Genomic DNA, 26,541 nt, shown 5'->3' with positions numbered 1-26,541 from the left:
ACTGATCACATGGAAGATTTGAGGAAGTTCCTCAATAGACTAAGAAGATACAACCTAAAACTAAATCCCGCAAAATGTGCATTTGGTGTTCTTGCCGGAAAAATACTTGTGTTCATTGTAAGTTGCAAAGGAATAGAACTGGATCCATCAAAGGTCAAAGCTATTCAAGAGTTTCCACCGCCAAAGAACAAGAAGGACATGATGAGTTTCTTGGGGAGACTTAACTATATCAGCCGGTTCATAGCACAATCTATAGTTATCTCTGAGCCAATATTTAAGATGTTGAAGAAGGAGGCCGCTACCAAATGGACTGATGACTGCCAAAAGTCTTCGACAGAATCAAGGAGTACCTGTCAACACCACCAGTCTTGGTCCCGCCCGAGCCAGGTAGACCTCTATTACTCTACCTCGTAGTATTGGATGGAGCATTCAGTTGTGTTCAGTTGTGTTCAGTAAGAAGTTCACCCCGTACGAGGCCCGGTATTCTCTGTTAAAGCACACCTGTTGTGCTTTAACTTGGGTAACTCAGAAGTTGAGGTACTACTTCTATGCCTATACTACATATCTCATATCAAGGATGGATCCTTTGAAGTACATCTTCCAGAAGCCCATGCCCACTGGAAAGCTAGCCAAGTGGAAAATCTTGTTGAGTGAATTTGACATTGTCTACGTAACTCAGAAGGCAATCAAGGGACAGCCACTAGCATATCACCTTGCTGAAAACCCCGTGGATGAAGAATATGAACCCCTAAAAATGTATTTTCCTGACGAAGAGGTATCATTCATAGGAGAAGATATTGCAGAATCCTATGTTGGTTGGAGAATGTTTTTTGATGGAGCAGCAAACTTCAAAGGAGTTGGCATAGTAGCAGTCCTCGTATCGAAAACCGGTCAGCATTATCCGGTGTCTGCCAAACTCAGATTCCCGTGCACCAACAATATGACTGAGTATGAAGACTGCATCTTAGGCCTGAAAATGGCCATCAACATGAACATTCAAGAGTTGCTAGTAATGGGGTATTCAGACTTGCTTATACATCAGTTCCAAGAAGAATGGGCGACCAAGAACTCCAAGATACTCCCTTATCTGCATCATGTACAAGAATTGAGAAAGAGGTTCACAAAGACAGCGATGCGTTGGCCACCCTTCATCCATGATACAACATCCAGACAAGAACTTCATTGATCCCATTCTGGTAAAGATCTATGATCATCCAGCTTATTGTGCTCATGTCGAAGAAGAAGTAGATGGAAAGCCTTGGTTTCATGATATCAAGGAATATTTGGCAAAAATGAGAATACCCAGAACTTGCGAACGCTACTCAAAAGTGCACACTTCGAAGGTTGTCCAACAATTTCTTTCACAGCAGAGGAATCCTATATAGGTGGACTCATGATTTGGGATTACTAAGGTGTGTCGACGCGAAGAAAGCATTTAAACTACTAGAAGAAATCCATGCGGGGACCTGCAAACCACATATGAACGGATTTTTCTTAGCAAAGAAGATACTTAGTGCTGGTTACTTTTGGATGACTATGGAGATGGACTGCATCCAGTATGTCTGGAAATGCCACCACTGTCAGATACATGCAGACATGATAAAGCTACCTCTAAGCCAGCTTACTACAACAAGCTCACCGTGGTCGTTCACTGCCTGGGGAATGGATGTAATTTGACCAATCGAGCATGCCTCCTCCAACGGGAAAAGGTTTATCCTAGTAGCAATTGACTATTTCACCAAATGGGTCGAAGCAGCATCTTACAAAGTAGTGACTAAGAAAGTCGTGGCAGACTTCATCCGCAAACGTATCATTTGTCAGTTCGGGATTTTGGAATCAATCATCACTGATAATGGTTCTAATCTCAACAGTGACCTGATGAAAGCCATGTGTGAAACCTTCAAGATCAAACACAAGAATTTTACAGCCTACAGACCTCAGATGAACAGAGCAGTAGAAGCCGCCAATAAGAATATCAAGAATATACTAAGGAAAATGATAGAGAAGCATAAGCAGTGGCACGAGAAGCTATCATTTGCTTTATTGGGATACCGCACCACAGTCCGCACATCAACCGGGGCAACCCCCTATATACTGGTTTATGGTACAAAAGCCGTCATTCCCGCCGAGATGGAAATTCCCTCATTAAGAATCATACATGAAGCAAAGCTAGACGATGCAGAATGGGTAAAGAATCGTTATGAGCAGCTAGCTCTTATAGATGGAAAGAGAATGAATGCAGTTTGCCATGGTCAGTTTTATCAGAACAGGATGTCCAGAGCCTTCAACAAAAGAGTCAAGCCAAGACAATTCACACCGGGGCAGTTGGTGTTAAAGAAAATTTTCCCGCATCAAGATGAAGCCAAAAGAAAATTCTATCCCAACTAGCAGGGTCCATACATGGTTCACCGGGTTCTAACAGGAGGAGCCCTCATACTTGCGGAAATGGACGGAAAATTCTGGACAAAGCCGATCAATTTTGATGCAGTAAAGTGCTACTATATGTAATCTTTATGCTTTCCTTTGTGATGTAATTTGAACTACGCCTGACCTAATTCCTGTTTAAGAGGGGATACGTAGGCAGCCGTGTAGGTTCGGTCACAATTTATCAAAACTTTCATTTCCCCCCTCAATTGGAAACTGGGGTAGAATTTTGAGGAGGACCCTCAAAATTCCGAAGTTAATTTCAGCCAATCATCACTAGTAGCAGTCAGAAGCAGCAACCCATAAACTAGGGCAGAATTTTGAGGAGGACCCTCAAAATTCTGTAATAAGGAAGGTTGCAATGTCTTGGACCACGTCACAGTCGTCGGTTCATCTAAAAGTTGTTCTTGATTATACACTTATGTCATATTTTTTACAAAATCATGCATGTTTATTTCTAAAATCTCTTTGTTTAGAAACGCTACCCCAATGATATGTACAGTATCACTAAATCCAAGCCGAGCAAGTCAACCAGAGCCAACGAGGATACGAACTAACCTCCCCCTTTTACAAAACTCACGATTTTTCGTTGGATGCAGGCACTTGAGTTGCAAAATCATCAAATATACTATACACTCACGAGACTCACATTGCTTAGAAATATGACTCTCAAAACTGTTGCACTTACTCACAACTACTATCTGCACGCAGTGTCCCCAGCAGATATAGTATCCCCAGCAGTCGTAATATCGCAATCCGCTATCAGCTAAGAAAATTCTATTATTATTTGCCTTTACTTCCTGCATAAGGCTACCATTGTGCCTTCCGAGACTAAGCTCTGTCTCCATCTGCATTTCTCCATTGAATAAGGCTACCATTCTGCCTTCCGAGACTAAGCCCTGTCTCTATCTGCATTTATGCATTGCCTAAGGTTACCATTCTGCTTTCCGAGGTTGAGCTCTACCTCCATCTGCATTTCTGCATTACATAAGGCTACTATTCTACCTTCTAAGGTTAAGCTCTACCTCGATCTGCATTTCTGTATTGCATACTATTCTGCCTTCTGAGGTTAATCTCTACCTCCATCTGCATGGCCGAAAGATCGCCACCTCCACATTTACATGGCTGAAATATCTCCACCTTATTTACATTTACATTGGCTGAAAGATCGCCACCTTATTTACATTTGCACTGGCTGAAAGATCGCCACCTTATTTACATTTGCATTGGCTGAAAGATCGCCACCTCTACATTTGCATGGCTGAAAGATCGCCACCTTATTTACATTTGTATTGGCTGAAAGATTGCCACCTCTACATTTGCATGGCTGAAAGATCTCCACCTTATTTACATTTTCGTTGGCTGAAATATTTCCACCTTATTTATGTTTGCATTGGCTGAAAGATCGCCACCTTATTTACATTTGCATTTGCTGAAAGATCGCCATCTTATTTATGTTTGCATGGCTGAAAGATCGTCACCTCTACATTTGCATTGCTGAAAGATCGCCACCTCTACATTTGCATCTCATGGGCTGAAAGATCGCCACCTGTTGCATTTCATGGGCTGAAAGATCGCCAAATTTTCCAAAGGCGTCATTGTTCGGAGGTACAATTTTCATAGCCCAAGAAAACCACGCCATGGATTGAGGAACCCCCCTCCCCCCTCATTTTCCTTTTTAATCTCTTGCATATCATTATTTAAAGGCATCATGGTTCGAAGGAATCATTCTAATAGCCTGAGAGCATCATTTCATGGCCTACGAATCCTTTATTATACGCTTCATGGCCCATGACACCATTGTCTGAGGACGTCATCCTAACCGTTCGAGGACAAACATTCATGGTCCGACAGGAATTTGTATCATGTTTAATTTTACGCACAATATATGCTTGAATTGTTTATTTGCATGTAAATCAGCGAGCAACGACCATCTCAGCAGGAGCGATCCCACTCCAGTTCCCACATCCCTATCAGATTTCAGCCATCCACCCCAACCTGAATATTGCGTCTGTTCTTGAAAGTCTCCATCAGGCCTACTCCGCCGACGAATCCTGAACTATATATGCCATGATTCCTGTAAAATCAGGGATATGCAGGCAGATCAAAAATCAGAGTATGGCCTAAGTCTCCTCAAACCCTTTCGTTCGGTCAAAATTGGCCATCATATCTTACCTGACAACTCTTTCATCCTTCCCGGATAAAGAGGGGCAGCTGTTGATACCCTAATTTTTCCCTGTATATTTTTAATATGCAAAATACTTTCAAAATAGCATGAATATGCATGTCCCAATGTTTTAATATTTTTTCTCTTAATTTTAAGGATTTTTAAATCAATTTATTGCCTTATTTTAGCAAGAAAAACCCAATAATTGTTCCCAAAATTATCATTTTGGTGATTCATCTATTGGATTCTCATATTTGGATTAAATCTAGCTAACATAATTTTTGCATATTTTTTATAAATTTATTTAGTATTTTTAAAGCTAAATTGCACGTAATTACGATATTAGCATTTTTTAAGATTTATTGGTGTTTATATTTATAAAAATAGCTTCAGTATTTTTAATTGGATAATTATGTATTATTAATCATTTTATTGCTTTTAATTTATTTCTATAAATCATTTTACTATTTTTTTAAAAATAAATAAGGGAAAAATAGTTATTTAAATGATAGTCCATTTGTATTTCAATTTTGGCCAGATTTGAACCCCTATTTAAATCCAATCTCAAGCCCAATTACCCAGTCCAAATCCTAATTCTACCCGACCCACAACCCGTTTGAATAACCCGCCCGGATCCCCATTTAATCCAGGTCGTTGATCAAAATGATTAACGACCACCATTTACCCTTCCTAAATTAAACCAAATGACCCCCCCAAACCCCTCTCATTTCCCTCACTCAACCGACTTTCTCTCTCTATCTCTCTATATCTGATTCTCTCTAGAACCTTCCCCTTCCCCCTCCTCTTCGATGAGTCTCATCCATCTTCTCCGGCCATCTCCTAGACTGAATCTATAGTGGTCTCACCACCTACCAACCTTCCATGGTGCATACACGCTCGTTTGCTGAGGTTTCATGGCTTGACCACGAAGAAGCTTCGTCCATTCCTCGTTGATTCAAGTTTTATGGCCATCTCCGGCCTTGCTCCGACAAGCTATATCTGTTTCGAGCCTGGCTTTGATTCCTCCTTCTTTGATCCAGGCCTTTCTTACCGTTTGGGTTCCTCTAAAACCCTAGCTTTTGAGGTTTTTCTGATCTCTTTAGATCTGTTCCAGATCCATGTTTTCCCTATGTTTTTAAATGATTTCTTGATATTTGTTTCAAAGCTATGTTTTTAAAACCCCTTATTTTTTTCCGACCTAGGGTTTTTGAGTTGTTTAGAGGCTTCTCTGATTTTCTTTTTCTTTTGTATGTTTTTTACTACGTTTCTTCTATTGTGTTCTATGTCAGTTTCTTATTAAGTTGCTTCCACTGTGTTCTTAATTAGTTTCTTCTACCATGTTCTTTATATGTTTCTCCTACTATGTTCTGATTAGTCTTCTTCTGCTATGTTTCTTATTAGCTTTTTCTACTATGTTTCTTTGAGCTCTTCTACTGTGATTCACATGTTACTCTTTTACTATGTTTCTCATGAGTTTCCGTTACTGAAAAAGCATGCCGAAGGCCCCAGTTCCCTTCTGAGATCTTTGCACTTGTTTTCGACTAGTATCTTCTTCTTCATTACTTATCCTCTCATCTCGACACTCGATTGATGGTAAAACCCTAGAATTTGGGGTTCATCCGAGTTTGAGAACATTGGCTATTTAATATATTTGTTCTTCATCTTTAAAACCGTCTAATTTCAGAAACCCTAACTATTTCGAGTTTTTGAATTTGTTTCTCAACTATGTCTCGAAATCTTTATTTCAACCTCTGTCTCTTTAAGCAATTCTGATTTTCCACTAAACTCTTCTAAGGTCTTTTACAGTGAACCTTTTGTATGCTATTTGATGCTACTTCTATTCTACATTGCTAACCTATGTGACTATCATGCTCCTGTAGTCTACTATCTGCTGATTTTGCAATGACACGTCCTTTTCTTTCAGCTTAGCATGTTTGTATGCTCTTTATATGTACTGAACTTCCCTCTAAAATGGCTTTCAAATTTGTGATTAGTTCAGACTTCCCTCTGTATAGGTTTGATTGATTTCTTTCCTTATTTGTTGATTTCCCTGTGACTCAACTTAAGTTAAAACTTTTCTCAGCTTTTTTGACTTAGTTCATTCATGGACCAGTGATTACAAAATCTCTGATCCTTGATTTACTGGATACTAATTGTTTTTTCTTACCTTATTTATGTAACCGTGTATTTCAAAATTCTGCCCTTAAGTAACTTCTTATGTATTTACCCCTAATTGCATGCTTTGCACAAGATGTTTATTTGATTTCTTCCCTTAAATAGTTTTCCCGTTTGAATATGAGTTCCTTAATTAAGGGAAATCTTGTATTGATTGATTTTTTTAATTGATACCCCAGTCCCTTAATTGTTTTCTTACCCTATTTCTGCCTATTTTTCACACTATAAATACACTACTCTTTCATTAGCACAAGGAATCCATCCCTCACTCATAGTTTTCTTCTAAAACTACACTTACACACAAATAGTATTCTCTCTTATTTGCTTGTATCGTGGCCTGTTTACAAGACCTACTGCTTTTCTTTATTTGTTTCTTTGAAACTGGTATGTTTTTATTTAAGCTTTAGCACCACGACAATGTGTTTATTTACTACTTTTGTATCCATGCCTACTTACTGTTTCTGTATAGCTCAACACTTAAATTAGCATGCTGGTTTCTTTATGGCTATTTCTATTATGAATCCCAAACCCCTGCCCCATATGTGTTTGAGTTGTGGCTTAAGGCATGGCAATATGAAAATTATTGTCCATAAATTAAGCTTGATCCCTTGGGATCCTAACCTCTAATAGTGTATTCTAATAGGCTTATGAGTGTGCTAGCATTCACCATTGCTGGGTATGCCCACAGCATGCCCTTGGCTCTTTACACCTCCCCGTTCCCCTATACCCTTATATGTATTTATTTGTAATTGTTTCACTTCCCCTTTCCCTCTCTCAGAATTCTTTTCTGCACTTGCACTCCCTCTTAGTCTTTAAGTTTTGCCTCCCTCTTGTGAGCCTTGCCTTGGGACCTTGAGTTCCCTTTGAACTTGGACACTTGAGAGCTGGCCCTTCCACACTGCATTTGTCATAATCTAATAATACATTTGGGTGTGAGCATTACCCGGAGTCCTTTTGAGGCTCTTAGGGAACTTTGACACACTCGAATGGGAGAAAGGCTTTGGATCCTGATCTTATAGAGTTGGTTTACCTCATATTTCAGACATGAAGTCTGAATCAGGCTCTCCTTTGGTTGTACTTTTATTTTTTCTGATGTATTTTACTTTATTCTGGGCTGTAATAATTTTGTAATAAACATTTGGGGCTGGTTAGTCAAAGAGCGGGTAGCTATGTATGCAAAGGGTAGATGTCATGCCTATAGGTATTTCTGAATTATGCACTCTCACGTAGATGTCATGCCTATAGGTATTTCTGAATTTCGTATTCTCACATAGATACCACGTCTATATGTTTTCGAATTCTACACATTCAAATGCATATAGAAATCATGTCTATAGGGAATTCTGAATGTCCATTTTTCATATAGAAATCATGATCATAGGTCTGCTACTCTCGTCTAGAAATCATGCCTATAAGTTAATCTACATTCTGCATATGTATATAGAAAATATGCCTATAGGTCTTTCTGAATCCTGTATATCCATTTTCTCATATAGAAATCATGTTCATAGGTCTTAAACAAATTTTTGCACCTAGATACCATGCTCATAGGACTTAAACATTCAATTGAACTTGGGCATCATGTGTTAAATAGAATTCAACATCTAGATATCATGTTCATAGGTTTAGAACGAGTCTTCTATATTTTATACAATGTCTTCAAGGTTTTAAAATCAGTAACGCCTAGAAAGCATGTATATAGGAGTTTCTAATTGAATCTGATTTGCCTCACTTAATGTTAGATATATAGTTAGTAATAATGAGTATCATCAGTTTCAGAGCCTATAACTTTCGTTAAAGTGCGCTTTCTCTGACTTCCCCTTTTTTCCAGCATGCACTCAGTTTATTTTTAGACCTTATTATTTCATGGCTTTCCCGAATTCAATAGATACCATGCCTATAGGATCCTTGTCCGACACTTAAGCAAGCCTTAAGATAAAAGTTATAAACTGAATCTATGTTATTAACTACAACTAGCAGGCAGGCCTGACTCGAGCTTCTTATCTGAATTATGTAATAAATTAGTCTACCTCAACCTTTAAGTTCTTTCTCACACCATAAACAGTATGTGAAAGTCATGATAATTATGTGCTTTCTTTGTTCAAGGGGGTATATCTGAACCTTTTACTTGTTATGTGCTTTCCCCAACTTACTATACATGTTTTTGTATGTCGCCTTAGAATTTTACCTTTAAAACTACAAATAAGCCTAATATCCCCCCCTTAGAATTAGTAGTCCTAAATGCTTCCGGACTGATAGGATTGGGACGGGTAATAGCATGTAATAAGTAATCGAGACCATTTAGCGCTTTAATACCTCAACGGGGTGGGAAAGGGTAGATATAGATATGATGACCACACGATAACGTCGCGTGTAGCCCCTCACTGAGGAGTGATTACCAGATGTTGTGTCGGGTGATCCATATTATTAATAAACCTAGGACCCCCCTTTTCCCTTTTGTTTCTCTGTTTCTTCTAAAGATTTCAAACTATTTCTTTTAAGAAAATCGGCTTCCTTTTAATTCTTTCCAATTTTGTTTGAAGCCATTATGTGTAAATCCCCTCTTATTTGAAGTTTTATTTGCCTAAATGTTATTTGCACCTAAATTCACAACAATAGTCTGGCCAGGAACCACACTAGTGGATTCTTAGGGGTGCCTAACACCTTCCCCTTGGAATAATTTCAAGCCCTTACCCAATCTCTGGTTACTCAAATCAAACCTTCTTGTTGTCCTAATGCACCTTAATCATTAGGTGACGACTCTTCAAATACAAACCCAAATTCCCAAAAGGTAATGAGTTGTCCTCCCAAATGTCATAACCCCGATTTCGCGAGAAAAAGGGGGCGCGACACCTTGAAAGATGCAGATTGGATTACAGCCATGCAAGACGAGCTACATCAGTTTGAGAGAAACAATCTGTGGCACCTGGTACTTAGACCCCCAGATCGAACCATTATAGGAACTAGGTGGGTATTCAGAAACAAGCTCGATGAATATGGAATTATTCACCTTGCTCCAAATGGATGTCAAGAGTGCATTTTTGAATGGAGTCCTTAAGGAATAAGTCTATGTGAAGCAACCCCCAGGGTTTGAATGTCATGATCACCCTGAATATGTGTTTAAACTGGACAAAGCTCTATACGGTCGAAAGCAGGCTCCTCGAGCTTGGTATGAAAGGTTGTCAAAGTTTCTCTTGGAAAATGGCTTTATAAGAAGGAAAATTGACAACACTCTTTTATTAAAGAAATGAGGAAGGAACCTGCTTATTATTCAGGTCTATGTTGATGATATCATTTTTGGAGCAACAGTTGATTCTCTGTGTAAAGAATTTGCAAAATTCATGGGAAGTTAATTTGAAATGAGCATGATGGGGGAACTGAACTTGTTGTCGGGTCTTCAAGTAAAACAGTCCCCAAAGGGTATATCCATTTGTCATCAAAAATACATCAGGGAGCTCTTGAAGAGGTTTGACATGGAAGCATCTAAGGTGATAGACCTGTGAATCAAACCATGTATAGAGGCATTATTGGTTCTCTCATCTATCTCACTGCTAGCAGACCTGATATTATTTTTAGTGTGGGGCTGTGTGCAAGGTTTCAATCAAATCCCAAGTAATATCACTTGAAGGTTGCCAAAACAATACTAAGATATCTCAAAGGATAATAGGACCTGGTGTTATATTATAAGTCAGGTGACAGTTTTAATCTGATTGGGTATGATGATGCAGATTATGCAGGTTATCTTGTTGATCGGAAAAGCACTTCTAGAATGACTCACTTCTTAGGTTCATGTATTATCTCTTAAGGCACAAGGAAGCAAAATTCAGTGGCTCTTTCAACAGCTGAAGCTGAATATGTAGCTGCAACGTCCTGCTATGCTCAGCTCTTATGGACCAAGCAGCAACTGGAGGACTTTGGGATACTCACTGAGAGTGTTCCCCTTCTATGTGACAACACCAGTGCACTCAACATAGCCAAGAATCCAGTTCAACAAAAAAGGACAAAACATATTGATGTGAGGCATCATTTTTTGAAGGACAATGTGGAGAAAGGGCTGATATGTATGAAGTTCTGCAGCACAGAAGATCAAATTGCAGACATTTTCACCAAGGCGCTAAGTAAGGAATAGTATGAAAGAAATAGAGTAAATCTGGGGCTTTTAAATCCAAATTGAGAACCTATTTACTCTTTATCTGGCTTTTACCTTCAAGAAATAACTGGCTAAAAGTATTTTCTGGCCATGTCTAACTCACTTCAATACCATTGCAGGTAAACACGCATGATGAGTATAGAAGCTGTAGATGCAGTGCATGAATGATAAAAGAGGATTGATTCTTTCAAATAAAAAGGTTAAGAACTTGGTTCTTGTACCAAAGGTTAGTAGTTCTGTGCATCCTTTAATACACATCTTAAAAAGGGTACAAAACACAACTGCCATGTCATCAACTTTTTAGATCCTCCTGTCACGTCTCTTCACTTCAAATTGTTCCATCTCCCTCTGAAACATTGCAATGCACCATGCCCAACCGCCAATTCAGAACCGGTGCCTATTCCTCTCTCTTCATAATTATCCTCTCCTCTTAAAAACCCTCTTTTTTGCTCTTCCTAACCATAAGTCTTACACTATAATTTCCCAAAAAAGGATCATCATACCACTTCTTTCAATGGTTGGGATAACTTCCGATCTCCCTGCCTCAATCGTAACTACTACTGATCAATCTATGGAGCCTTCCTCACCCACTATTACTCCTACTGCTACAGTCACACCTCACTTAGTTTCCTAGTCTCTTCCTAATTCAGAAACCCTTAAAACTACTGTTCCATTCTCTCCATCGTATGAGGTTCCCGCCAGTCAAAAACCAAGTGGAGAACAAGGTCAAAACCCTGAGGTCACAAAGAGTTCTACCATCGTTGCCACTGATTCCATGGTGGTGGTAGCACCTTTTGAGGAAGAGAAAAAAGTTCTAACCGTGTTTGTGGTGTCTGCTGATGAGGTACAACATGAGATTACATCTCAGAAAAATGAGGCACAAACTGTGGAGGAAAAAGGGGCCATATTAACTGTTGAATAGGATGCCGTAGCAAATACTACTAGGCCATCACATGAGGAACCTGATCCCTCTCCGGAGGACCTAGGTTAGGACTCTCGTTCCTAGGACAGTGTTGTTCCTGCATTCGATGTTGTGCCCCTAGAAATTCACGCACCTGAAATGAGATCCAATGATGAAGAAGACCTAGATAATGTGTCTCTTGATGCATTCATAAGTAAGCGGAGAGTTGTGTCCACCCCTGAGTCTGAAACCAAATGACCTACTACCAGGCTTCAAATTAAAGTGGCCTACGATTCGTCCCTTCAAAAGAGCAAGAAGAGTAGTAAGAAGAAAAAAAGAAAGTTGGTGAAAGACGGTGTACCTGTAAGTGATGAGGTGATCCCTATAGTCGAGGTGGAAGAAGAAACCCCAGATGAACCTGGTTCACTTATTAGACGGTCTTCGAAAAAGATGAAGCCTGCTTCAATAGAGAAGGGTTCAACATCTAGGTCCAAAATGAAGGTGGTGGTGAGTGAGTTTTCAATGTCTGATGAGGATGTCTTAGTCAAATCCAATGGAAAACGAAAATTCAGTGGAGAGAAGTCCGGCAAACGCAAGTATAAACCTTTTGAAGAACCTAGTTCCGTGAAGAGAATGAGAAGTGAAGTCAGCCTTGGCTCTGAATGCCTAAGGCATCAAAAAGTTCTTCTAGGTGGTACGTTTGACCCAGCAATCTTTGAGATGGCTGGAATGCGCCAATTTCTAGACATGGTCGAGTTTCAATGCTGGGCACATTTATTTCAAATTGATGTACTTAAGGTATATGAGGATGAGGTACAAAGCTTCTTTGCTAGCTCTTTCCAGTTGAGACTGACCACATTTGTGCTTTGGTCAATGGGGTGGACATCGTGTTCGATGTAAAGTTGCTTGGAGAGATTTTAAAAGTTCCTACCGCTGGTGTGTCCAGTGTAAGAGATGTGTGTTAGTTTAACTTCAAAAATGCCTTGGTAAAAGACAATGCAAACCAGAAGGGGGACCAGATCTATAAGAAAGTGTCACTCCATGTCTATCAGCTACTGTTTGAATTGGTTAACAAAGTTCTATTGCCTCGAGCTGAGAGGAGGTCAGTGACTTCTAAGTCTGACCTATTTTTGATAGAGCAACTGGACAGTTTTACTTCTGTGAGTCTGCCTGCTATTGTGATTGAACACATGCAAAAGGTTGCCACCTTCAAATATGGTAATCATGGCCTTCCCTATGTGTTCATGCTTACTCCAGTGTTCAAATTCTTTAAAGTCCCACTAGGGACAGTCCAGGTGGGGACTAGGAAGCAGACTTTCTTACAGACAACTTTGGAAGAGTGCGAGTGCGTGGAAAAGAATGGGGGGGGGGGGGGTAGGAATTACATCAACTATCTCACATCTTATTAATGCTCAGAATAGTGCAGCTGAGGAAATTCGTCGGTTGAAGGCCAGGAGTGCTATCCTGGAAGGTTAGGAAGCCCAAGGGGTGCCGGTGTCAAATAATGAAGTGGATTGTTTGACAAAGGAGAATGCTGATCTCAGGGCACAAGTAGAGAACTTGAAAGCAGAACTGCTCAATGAGCAAAAGTCGGAAAATGCCCGAAAAGACCTCGTCTCCAAACACATGTTGCAGCCACCAAGCCTTTTGCTCCTAGTGCCCCCTAAGTACCCCTTCAGTGAACAGTTTCTGGAAATGTTTGTTAAGTTTTTTTTGATGTTTTGGTGGATATTTTTTGTTTTATTTTTTTTATTTGGTTGGGATGAAACACTGCTGCTCCCGTTTTAACAAGTCCAATGTTGTCTTTCGCTTTTTCAAAGCAAAGGCATATTAAATCTTTATTAATATCGATCCTTGTTTTATTATGACAGTTGTCACGTCCTTAGTTTTTAACTAAGTACACGTGCGGCACTTGAAAACTCCCTCACGATCTTACACAACTTGCTCATGTTCTTGCTATGTCAAGTCAGCCTTACTACACTAAAGATCGCTAAGAGAATGGAAGAAAGAACACAAGAGAATTGTTAAAGGAAGCTTTGTATTAGAGAGAACTTGAATTGTTTGCTTGATGAATTACAAATGAATGGCCCCTTTATATACTAGTCTCCTAGAGGCTAGTGTGTAAATATTAATTATTACATAAGTCCTTGATATTTACAAGATAAGGGCTTTTTCTAGAATTCTCTACAAGCCTAGAAGATTCCAAGGACTTTCCTAGCAAATCCATAAGGATCTAGGTTCTTCCTAAGAAAATGTTCATACCTCTCTAGAATCATCTCACAAATGCTAGCCTTCTTATTATGTAAGCTTCCAAATGGCATTAATATATGCCAAAATGGTGCCTATGTAGCATGATGATATGGTGGGTCATCACACTCTCCCCCACCCAATATAGCAACGACCGTGGCACAATGCTGCTGCATAAATTCTCGGATCTTATCTTTGAATTGCCATAAGTCTTCATATCATTCCCATGTGGCCTCCTCCGGTGATTGCCCTTTCTAATGGATGAGGTACATAGCGGTGGATTTTTGCCCTTGTTTTCGCCTGGCCTTGTAATCTATGATAGCCTCAATCTCCCTACCATGTGAGGCAGTGATAGTCATTGGTGCCCGACTTGATTGTCCCCTACTCGGATCATCCTTATCTTCATGATATGGCTTAAGCATGATGGCATGGAAGACAGGGTAGATCTTAGGATGCGATGTCATGTAAAGCTTGTATATGATCTTGCCTACCTTGGCGACGATCTTAAATGGCCCCTCATACTTGCGAATTAGATTCTGATGCATACCCCGTAGTGCCTTGAACTGTCTTGGGTTAAACTTCACCATGACCATCTCCCCAACTCTATAGTATGTGGAACGCTGCTTATAGTCCACAAACTTCTTCATCTTCTTAGCTGCCTTATCCAAGTAGGATATAGCAGTGTCGAGCTGCTTCTCTTATCCTTTGGCCATATGATAAGCCCCCAAACTCTTTCCCTCGAACGCAACTGGTAAGGAATGTGGAGTTTGTGGTTTTTGGCCTGTGGCTAGCTCAAATGGTGTCCGTCCCGTGGACTCACTCTGCTGCAAGTTATAAGAGAATTGGGCGATATCTATAAGCCTTGCCCAATATTTTTGATGCGCGCTTACATAATGCCTCAAGTAGCATTCTAGTAAGGTATTGGCTCGTTATATTTGTCCATCCGTCTGTGGGTGGAAACTAGCAGAAAAGTGCATCTCCATACCAAGTATGTCAAACAACTCTCTCCAAAAGTTTCCAGTAATGCGGGGGTCTCGATCACAGATTATATGCCTTGTTAAGCTCCAATACTTCACCACGTTCTTAAAGAATAACTTGGCGGCATCCTTGGCTTTGCAACCTGGTGAGGCAGGCATGAAGGTGGAATATTTGGAAAATCTATCCACGACAACCATAATAGTACCATAACCATTGGACCTTGGTAGGCAAGTGATAAAGTCCATAGTCACGCTATCCCATGGACGCTCTGTAACTGGTAGTGGCTCCAAAAGTCCTCCGGGCTATTGCTCAAACTTGTCCTGTTGACATATAAGACAAGTCTGCACATAACATTTTATATCATCTTGCATGTGTGGCCAATAGTAGATTGACTTAACCAAGGTTCTGGTATGACGTTGGCCTGGATGACCAGCCCACATTGTATCATAACTCTCCCTTATGATCCACCGTCTAATGTCTCCAAGCTTAGGCACATAGACCCAACGACCCGTGGTAAGCAATATGTCGTCTTCTACCCAAAAACGTCTCGTCTTGCCCTGGTTGGCTAACTTGATAAGTTGTTTGGCTGCTGGATCATGTTGCATGCCTTCTTTTATAGCCTCCCAAATATCCCATCTTACTAAAGTGATTGCATCAAGCTCAGCTTTCTGGCTAAAGGCATCGGCTACAACGTTACCTTTGCCTGGCTTATACTCTAGCGCATAATCAAACTCGGCCAAGAAATCCTGCCACCTAGCCTGCTTTGGTGTGAGCTTCTTCTATATCTAAAAGTAGCTAGTAGCCACATTATTAGTCTTGACCACGAACCTCGACCCGAGCAGATAATGTCTCCATGTACGAAGGCAATGCACAATGGCAGTCATTTCCTTCTCTTGTACCGTGTAACGCTGCTCCGTCTCATTTAACTTGCAGCTCTCAAATGCTATGGGATGCTTATCCTGCATCAGGACACCCCGAGTGGTAGAGTCTGAGGTATCTGTGTGCACCTCAAAAGTCTTGGCAAAGTCAGGTAATGCCAAGACTGGCTCCTCTATTACAGCTGCCTTAAGGCCTTCAAATGCCTTTTGACAATGCTCCGTCCAAACCCATGGCTTGTTCTTCTTTAGCAACTTTGTCAATGGTGCGGCCTTTGCTGAGTATCCACTGATGAACCGACAATAGTATTTAACAAGGCCAAGGAAGGATCTCAACTCAGTTACCTTTATGGGTGCCTCCCACTCCTGGATAGCACGTACCTTCGCACTGTCCATGAATAGCTCGCCATTGCTAATGATATGGCCCAAGAAGTGCACCTTTGATTGTGCAAACTCGCACTTCTCTCTCTTGATGTATAGCTCATTCTCCCGCAAGACTTGGAAAACCTTCCTTAAGTGCTACATGTGTTCCTCCAAGGTGTTGCTATAGATGACTATGTCATCTAGGTAGACTACCACGAACTGATCAAGGTAGGGATGAAAAATCTTGTTAATAAGGGTTCAAAATGTGGCCGGTGCATTGGTTAAGCCGAAGGGCATCACCAACCACTCAAAGGCTCCATATCTCATCACAAATATTGTCTTTGGCTCATCCCTTTCCGCAATGCGAACCTGGTAGTAGCCCTTTCAAAGATCCACCTTGGTAAAGTACTTGGCTTGCACAAGTCTATCGAACAAGTCAGAAATGAGCGGAATCGGGTACTTATTCTTCACGGTGACCTTATTAAGTGCTCGGTAGTCTATGAATAAACACAACGATCCATTCTTCTTCTTTTGGAACAATACAGGTGCGCCAAAAGGTGCATTTAATGGGCGAATGTGACCAGCATCTAGCAGCTCATTCAATTGTTTCCTGAGTTCCTCTAGCTCGGGAGGTGCCATATGATATGGGGCAAATACGGGTGGCTTAGCCCTTGGCTCCAACTCAATCTTGTGATCCACCTCTCGCCTGGGCGGCAAGTTCATAGGAAACTCCTCAGGCATGACATCTTTGTTTTCCTTAAGAAACTTCTCTATGCAAGGCGGCATTGTCTCTTGAAATTTTTTGTCTTCCTCTAGACTTGCAATGGTTGCCACGAACGTCGCCTCCCCCTTCTTGATCCCCTTGACAACCTACATAGCTGAGAGTTGTGCTTTTATTTGTCCGTGTGGCATAGTCACTGTAGGTACCATGCAAGCTACTTCTCGCTCCATAACCAAGAGATGTTGGAGGTAGGGGTCGATTAAAGTATGACAATGTCTAAAGAACTCTTGCCTCAGTATGATGTCAAAGATATCCAGAGCGGTTACGATAAAGTTTGTCATACCTTTCCAAGTTCCTAATTTGAAACCAACTCCATTAGCTACCCCACGAGCATTCTGTATCTCAACATTCACGGTCTTAACACGAGAGTTGGTTGGAGCAAACTTCAATTCTAGTCTCTTTGCGGCAGCCTCAATCACAAAATTATGAGTTGCTCCAGTATCCACCATTGCATGAGCGGGCTTGTTGTTGATGGTGAGATCCACGTACTGATTGCCATTCTCAGTAGGTTGGATAGCTTACTTCGTGACAATACCACATAATCCGATCATACCTAACTGTACGGTTCCCGGACTCTCTCCTTGTGGCTGCTCCTTCCGCTCACGTACAATGGCGCTGAGGCTCTTGAGGTCAGGACAATTCCTGAAGCAATGTGTCCCTCCACATATATAGCATCCCTTCTTCTCGACTTGCACCTTCTTCTCAGTGTAGCCTTGATGACCACTCAACTTTTGAAATCTTGAGTCTTGGAGTATTGTTGTTGTATCTCCTAGACTTTGCCACAGCCTCCCCCACCTTTGGTATTGTTAACCTTTGACTTCTTGACATTGCCTTTGTCGTTCTTGTCATTCCTGAAATCCATCAATGATTCGGCCTCCACTATGGCTTCGTCTATATCAGTGACTTGTCGGCGTTGCAAATCCTACTTAGCCCAATTTTGCTTCCAGTCCATGAAGTGGAACAACAAGTCATCATTGGTCAGGTTGGGGATTTGAAGCATAAGGGTAGTGAACTCCTTGACATAGTTACGTATTCTCCCTATTTGCTTCAATTCCATAAGCTTGCGCCTTACCTCATACAAGACATTGTTTGGAAAGAACTATCGCTTGAACTCCGCTTTGAACTGATCCCATGTGCTAATAGTACATAGAATTTTATCCACGTCGGCCATCTTCCTTCTCCACCATAGCATGGTAGTCTCTGAGAGGTACAATACCGCAGTGTTGATCTTGGCCTCGTCGTCCCTCACTTTACCATGCCTGAAGTAGTTCTCCAAGTGCCAAAGGAAGTTTTCCACTTCTTGTGCATCACAAACACCTTTGAACGGAGGGGGTTTGGGAGCCTCCATCTTGGCCTCCCTCGTTACCACAACATTGATGACTACCTCGGTCACGCCAGCATTAACATGCTCATCGAGTGACTCTATCTTTGCTTTCATAGCATCGATAGTACTCAAAGCCTCCATGAGTCTGCACTCTAAGGCAGTGATAGTTTGCCTTAGTTCCATCTCAGTCTATGTACGTCCCTCTAAGTCATTTCGGATACTCTCAATCTCTTCAAGAGTGTGCCCCTCAAGAACGTTAAGGGTGCCTTCCACCTTCCCCAAGCATTGGCCAAAGATCTCCACGGCGTCCATCCCCGCATTCATCTTCATCACCCACTCTTTACCGAGCAAGACGTCCTCTAGAAGGACCCCCACTTCATCCTCTCTTGCCTCAGTGGCAGATGGTTCTTTGGATGTAAGCCCTTCGTTTGACACAACCTCATGTGGCACCTCCTGGCTCTTGTTAGTGGCATTCCTCTTTTTGTTACGGCCGCTCATGCCAGCAGCATCCTGGATGACGTTGGCTTGGGTGTTGGCAGCATTAATTTCTCCGTCATTCGCCATTCCCTTAGTTGAAACCTTCGCTCTGATACCACATCGTCATGTCCTTAGTTGTTAACTAAGTACATGTGCGACATTTGATAAATCGCTCACGATCTTGCACAACTTGCTCACGTTCTTGCTATGTCAAGTCAGCCTTACTACACTCAAGATCTCTAAGAGAATGGAAGAAAGAACACAAGAGAATTGTTAAAGGAAGTTTTATATTAGAGAGAACTTGAATTGTTTGCTTGATGAATTACAAATAAATGGCCCCCTTTATATACTAGTATCCTAAGGTCTAGTGTGTAAATATTAATTATTACACAAGTCCTTGATATTTACAAGATAAGGGCTTTTTCTAGAATTCTCTACAAGCCTAGAAGATTCCAAGGACTTTCCTAGCAAATTCATAAGGATCTAGGTTCTTCCTAAGGAAATGTCCATACCTCTCTAGAATCTTCTCACAAATACTAGCCTTCTTCTTATGTAAGCTTCCACATGGCATTAATATATGCCAAATGGCACCTATGTGGCATGATGACATGCCAGGTCATCACACAGTGCTCTCCTTCTGTGTTTCTATTCTCTATCATGATTGTGTGCACATATATGGCATGAGTTAGCTTAGTTGGACTTCTTTGTGCTGTTATTCTGTATGATGTTTAATGATGCCAAAAGGGGGGGAAATAATACGGCCATCAACTTAGGGGGAACACATGTGTTAAGAAAGGCATAGATTCAGGGGGAACCTGTGTTCCCAAGTTACTTAATCTGGTTCTTACTGTCCTAAATCCACTATATAAATGTTTAGTTGGTCATCATCAAAAAGGGGGAAATTGGTAGGTTTTAAATGTTCTTGCCTTATGTTTTGATGATCTAACAAACTTACAGTTAAGAACCAGATAAGGTACCTGACCGACTCGGACTATACTGCAAGCTTAATAAATTCCAGCTAAAGGTGAAATGCTACAGCTTCAAGATCTAGGAACCCAAACAAGGATTTTATACCCTTGTGGTTTCCTCATCACAGTACAAGTCAATTGGTCATAGCTGAAAATGAAGTGACTGACTGCACTGTTTTTGTTTCTGCTGCATTACACTGTCTCCAGCGCCCACTCATTCTCTAACCAAATAAAGTGCTCACATCATTTCAAATGATATGATCAAAGTGTACTTACAATGAGTTTATACAAAACATCACTTAAAGGTTTAAGTTTCTCATTCAAGCCTTTTGCCAAAAACAGAGAAATCAATCCTCACAAGCTTGAAGAACAAAGTTGAACGCAACTACGGACCAGTTCCTAAAAGATAGCTTGTTGTTGTCCTAGTTGAATTGTAACTATGTGATTGTACTTATTGTATCTCCTAAACTGCTTAGCTAGAAGCGTTTGATTAGGAATCCTCTTGTAAATCCGTAAACTCCTTGAGTTTATATTGTGACTAGGTTTAGTTATAAGCAAAAGTCTTTGTAACTGTAGGGTTACAAAGTGGCTTGTGGTGAGAGCAGCACAAGTTAGTAAAAGTCTTTGTAACTAGGAAGTCACAAAGTGACTTGTGGTAAGAGTACCACAAGTTAGTTGAGTAAATTCTTTGTAATGGGGTCATTGCAAAGAGGCTTGTAATAGGGAGATTGCAAGTTAGTGAAGTTGAAAACCTACAAGTATAGATCATGATTTTTTGATCCCCTTGTGTGGGATTTTTCCACATAAAAAAATCCTCTGCCTTATTTACATACTATTTTATTAGCATTCTCAGCAGAATCTTGTAGAGGACCAGGTACTCTACTGTTTGGTGGACTCATACAAATTAACATAAATCTACTTTAATTTAACTAGTAACAGATGAACTTTACTAAATAAATAATAATATTTTCAAATTTCAATACTGAATATCCCATAATCATCACAGAACCTGGTGTCACAAGTGCATGAGCATTTACTAGGAAATAAAGTAAAATACAACAACTATCTGGAATACAAATTTGGACATGGAAGAAAATGTAAATACTCTGAAGGAGACTGTGCTGACTGCGGGTCGTAACATGGAATGCAGCACACCTAAGACCCCGTATCAACCATGCCACTGTGCCACTAGGCCATTAGCCATATATGTGTTTGTACAACAAAATATACAGCAAGTGTAGTATGAGTACGAAAACAACGCACACCCAGTAAGTATCCCGTCTAATCTCGAAGAAGTAGTGAAGACAGGTCGACTCCGACACTTACTATGGCCAACAATAATATACCGATAATATGATTAATCATAGATTTTATAAGACGACTATAAACTCAATAAAATAAAGTAGGTAAACAATTCTTTTGTTAATAGGAGATTTCCAAATTTTATTTTCATCTGTTAACAATTTATATTTCCGGCCAATGAGGCCACATCAATTATCAATAATTCCAAAATAATCAATTAAGTCATGCGAAAATCATGTCGAGGTCGTACGCCCCGATCCAACATAATATTTAAATTGTGCACTGCCGAGGGTCGAACGACACAAACCATAGATGCATCTATATAATATGCCGAGGCGTTCGGCCCGTTCCACAAAAGGAAAACACAATCAAATAGTAAATCAAGAATTCATCAAGGACCAATTATCCATGGAAATGACAATCCTCCTTTAATGGTTAAGAAAATGAAGTTTAACCTTTTAGAAATTCATTTACCAAGTTCGATATGATTTACGCAATTTAAGTTGACAATAAGGTTACAAATATCACAAGTATAGCAAGATTTTGAGTCCTAGACTACCCGGACTTAAACATAATAGTAGCTACGTACGGACTCTCATCACCTCGTGCATACGTAGCCCCGACAAATAGAAGCACGTATTGAATTATTTTACCTATGGGGTCAATTCCCTCTTACAACGTTAGAAAGGAGACTTATCTCGCTCTAAAGTTCCATAACCGGGTCCCAAGTCATTCAAGCAACCTAAATCGATACCCAATGCTCCAAAAATAATCAATAAATGAGCAAATCCATAAATATATACTCAAATACTCATTTTAATCCTATCTACAACAATTCCCAACTCCGCTTGAAAAGTCGATAAAATCACCCTCAGGCCCACGTGCCCGGATTCCAAAATAATTTCGAAGATAAACTTTACCCACAACCCCACGAACTCAAATATATGATTTATTCTAAATTTTTGCCCAAATTCGTGACCAAAATCTAAAAATACCAATTTCTAGATTTTTCTTCAAAATCCCAAATTTCTACCAATTTTCATGCTTGAATCCATAATAAAACCATGTATTTAACTTGAAATAGGTGGGAATAACTTACCTTGACGTAGATGATGAAGATGGAGCCCCAAAATCGCTCCAAGACCGGCTCCCATGGAGGAAATGAAGTGAAAATGAGCCAAACCCTCGTTTTAAAGAATACACACTGCCTAGCCCGACCTTCGTACCTGCGGTCCAGTAGCCACTTCTGCTGCTCCGAACCTGTGGAAATTCCAGCGCAGGTGCGGCTCCAGCTCGACCAACAGTTCTCGCACCTGCGCCCCATGTAGCGCATATGTTCTTCCGCTTCGGCGGTACTGGTGCGCTTCTGCGGTCGCGCATTTGCGGCCACTTCTGTGGCCCAGGCCTTTCGGCCATCCTCTGCTCCTGCTCTTGTTTTGCCGCTTTTGCGGCGTTGCACATGCGGCCCTTTTTGCGAAGGTGCGATTACACCAGAACTCAGGCCCTTCAGCACCCCTTAGTCCAAACCTTGCTCCGTTAACCATCCGGGACCCACTCAAGGCCGCCGAAACCTTAACCAAATATACAAACATGTCCCAAAACACATTACGAACTTAGTCGAGCCCTCAAATAACATCAAACAATGTTAAAACCATGAATGGAACTCCAATTCAAGCTTAATGAACTTTAAAACTTCAAATTTCTACATTCAATGCCAAAACCTATTAAATCACGTCCGATTGATCTCATATTTTGCACACAAGTCACATTTGACATCACAGAGCTATCCAACTTCCGGAATCGGAATCCAAACCTGATATGAAAAAGATCACTTTCGGTCAAACTCCTCAAAATCCTTCAAATTTCTAGCTTTCGCCAAATGACCTCAAAATGACCTACAGACCTCTGAATCCACTTCCGGACGCGCTCCCAACACCAAAATCACCATAGGGAGCTATTCCCAGAATCGGAATCTCGAACGACATCGATAACATTAAAATGCACTTTAACCCAAATTTATGAAATTCTTCAAAAATGCTAACTTCAATAATAGGCGCCGAAACGCTTCCGAATCATCCAAAAATCGATCTGAACATACGCCCAAGTCCAAAATTATCATACGAACCTATTGGAACCTTCAAATACAGATTTCGAGATCGTTTACTAAAAAATCCAACCTTAGATAATTCTTCCAACTTAAGGATTCCGAAATTGATAGAAACTAAGCGTCCACCAAACTATATAGATAACCGGATTCTCTATCAATTCCCACCGTAAGCAATAGACTGTAAGACCAAATAGTATAAGGAACTAGGTTCTCTATCAGTTCTCACTGTAAGCAACAGACTGTAAGACCAAATAGTATAGGGAACTAGGTTCTCTGTATGTTCCCACAGTAAGTCGATAGTAAATAAAGAACACACAGGAATTTTACGTGGAAAAACAGGATTAAAAACCACGACCTACCCTTGTAGGATTACAACTTCACTACTAATCAAACTTTAGATTACAACATAGGCTAACCTAGGAATTAACCTCTTAATCCCTCACAAACTTGTAACTACACTATTACAAGCCACTTTGTTATAACTCTATTACAAAGATTTAATCACTCACTAACTTGTAACAACACTATTACAAGCCACTTTGTATTAATTCTATTACAAAGGCTTCATAACTCGACTAATTCTAGCCAACACACAAACACAAGGGTTTATGATTTATAAAAGGTTTCCTACACAATGATTCTATCTAAGCTAATTTGGAGTTACAAATGAAAAACAAATAACAAAGACTCAACAAAACTAAGGACTTAAGATATCTTCAATCTTTGGATCTGGTCCTTGAAGTTGCCACAACTTTGTTCTTGAGAGAGGTTGTGAGAATATTTTCTTTTGATTTTGCAAGTGTTCAAGTGATTGTGGTTTTCCTCCCTTATTGTTAATAATACATGTGTGACCTCACATATAATGACGTAAGAAAGGTAGGTAAAAAAATTTCTGTAGAAAGGTGACTGATGCACTGTTTCTGCACTGTAGCGTATGCAGGCAGCACTTTCTAGCTGGAGAGTTGACTTCGTACAGTCACCTCGGGAACTGGTAGGGACCTTTTCCCTCAATTGTTCCTTCGACTCTGAAGAGTTGAGCCATATCCCACACTGGATCCCAAATTGGAACATTGTGATCTTAAAGTCTTGAGAATGTTTAAAGCTATAGAGTTAACTATACGACAACCAGGGGAGCTGATCCATACATGTTCCCTCTGCTGTTCCCTTATCTAATTTCGTTGAGACTTGAATCAAACATTTGACTAGTTACTCTGAACGCAAGAGAACTAATTGTATCAGGTTCCTTATCCGTTTCCCTCATGAAGTTTGTCAAATCATCAAAACAAAGGACGCATAACTTATCAGAAATGATAATTTTCTTTCCAAATCAACTCTGAACTTACGAAATTCCAATTCTGACCATGCGTACAAGTGATAATGCCTGAAGTGAAGCTGCTCATGGCCTCAAACCGCCAAATGACGCGCTAGATCTCAAAACGACCGGTCGGGTTGTTACATTCTCTCTCACTTAAACATACATTCGTCCTCAAACGTGCTAAGGACTGCTCTGGAGTTGTCTAAAATCTTTATTTAACACCTCGTGCACCTACCCGTGCTACCATAACTCAGTTGAGAACATTTGCCCGTGCTAATCTGAAGATTTTCTCTTTTCTCTTAGCCAGACAGGCCTTAGAGCCCAATTCCAACATCCAAAATTCTTTGCCATGCCCGCTTTCATCATACGAACACCGAATCAATCTCTATGAGATGCACCAATAGACGATTGCATACCTTTGATGAATCGACACCATGTACTGCATAACTCACATGACCATAATAACCCTCTGATAACAATAGCCAAAATTTCATGGATCTGATGCTCACAATGCACCTCATAACATATATAAGTCTTGTTCTAACTCTTGCAATACTGCCACGATGGAAGATTCATAGCCAACTGCCGAGTCTCTCCTCCTGACAGGAACCATTACCTCTTTATGAACCAAATAACGATATTCGCTCTTTAATATGCTTCGTATAATCCGATCGTGCTGATCCCAGATCCAATAATCTCGTCTCACCAGGTACGAGCTGCTCAGGTAATAAGCCATTTCAAACATGACCAAAAGTGTCATATGATGCCATAATATGCCAACAAGCTACCAACTCGAATGTGATACATAAGTTAAACGAACTCTGGAAAAGACTACTCAACCCACGTAACTAATTAGACAACCGAAAAAGTGTTTTGAACCTTCCGCAGAAAAATGGAAAACAAAACACACAAGAATAGATTTAGGGTACTGTACTCAACATCACATTGTTGTAGCGTACAACCCGATCCACACATAATACCATTGCGGCTTGAAACCCGATCCAAACAACATATCCGTTGAGGCATGCCACCGGATCCACACATAAAATCTATATAAGGAGATACTTACCGAGCTAGAATGATCATTACTACAAAATACCCGAATATCGACCACAAGCATGCCAAGTGCATGATACCATCCCTGGGAGACAGATAGCACCATACGCTACAAAACTCAAACACAACTAAGGTACGATATATGATCTGAATCTCGAGAACTATCCTGCTCACATAATACCATCGCTACACCAAAGCTTAACACATATGAAATTTATCAAGTTGTTTCACAACTTACACGACACAATATAGTATTACATGAAATAGCCGACTACAAAACAACATCTAATGTCCGAATACTCCTCCATAAGGAGCGCTATGCTGAAATGAATACATCCGGCCTGATATAGAGCCCACATTCACATTTAGATCCATCCACAGACCTCAAGCCGATTTTGATCGCACCGCACTAGGCCAGTAACCTTTCAAGGACCCACAATAACCCTTATTCCCATGACGCAAAAGAACAACCGTAGATCCAGAACAAGCTTCCACAGTCCACAACCAAATGAACTGATCGCCCTTCAGGAATAAATTGTCACCTGAATGATAGTACCACAATCTCCATACTTGGTTTGACTCTTCGATCAATCAAGTGACTACATGTCACACTTATACAAACTTTCCGTAGGACACGCTACCACGACCTTCCGCACCAGGTAACAAGTTTGCACATCCATACCACCGGCTGCACTAATGTTGTAAAGCAAATCAAAAAAATACGAAATTAGTACTCAAAGCCTTTTACACAAGACACCGATCTCAGGTGATGCTAAAGACAATACGAGCTTACTCTAACTATCTGAATCCTTTTTACCTACTCATCCGAGCTGGTGACATTCTTGTAGACACAAAACTGCAACCTTGATCCTCAACTTCCAAATCCCATGCTACTCGATGCACTTAATCATGCCAATGCACAATAGTACAA

At 40.5% G+C, this 26,541-nt stretch overlaps 1 protein-coding gene across 1 annotated transcript; it reads right to left on the bottom strand.

Annotated features, from left to right (window-relative positions):
• Nucleotides 1-14,318: 14,318 nt before the first annotated feature.
• LOC142162170 (uncharacterized) lies at nt 14,319-14,711 on the bottom strand. Its single transcript, XM_075218493.1, has one exon. It carries the CDS (start codon nt 14,709-14,711, stop codon nt 14,319-14,321), a length of 393 nt encoding a protein of 130 aa, XP_075074594.1.
• Between the last annotated feature and the right edge of the window lie 11,830 nt (nt 14,712-26,541).

This window comes from Nicotiana tabacum, chromosome 7, assembly GCF_000715075.1.
Source record: "Nicotiana tabacum cultivar K326 chromosome 7, ASM71507v2, whole genome shotgun sequence".
NCBI classification, from domain to species: domain Eukaryota; kingdom Viridiplantae; phylum Streptophyta; class Magnoliopsida; order Solanales; family Solanaceae; genus Nicotiana; species Nicotiana tabacum.
This window is presented reverse-complemented; position numbering and strand designations above follow the sequence as displayed.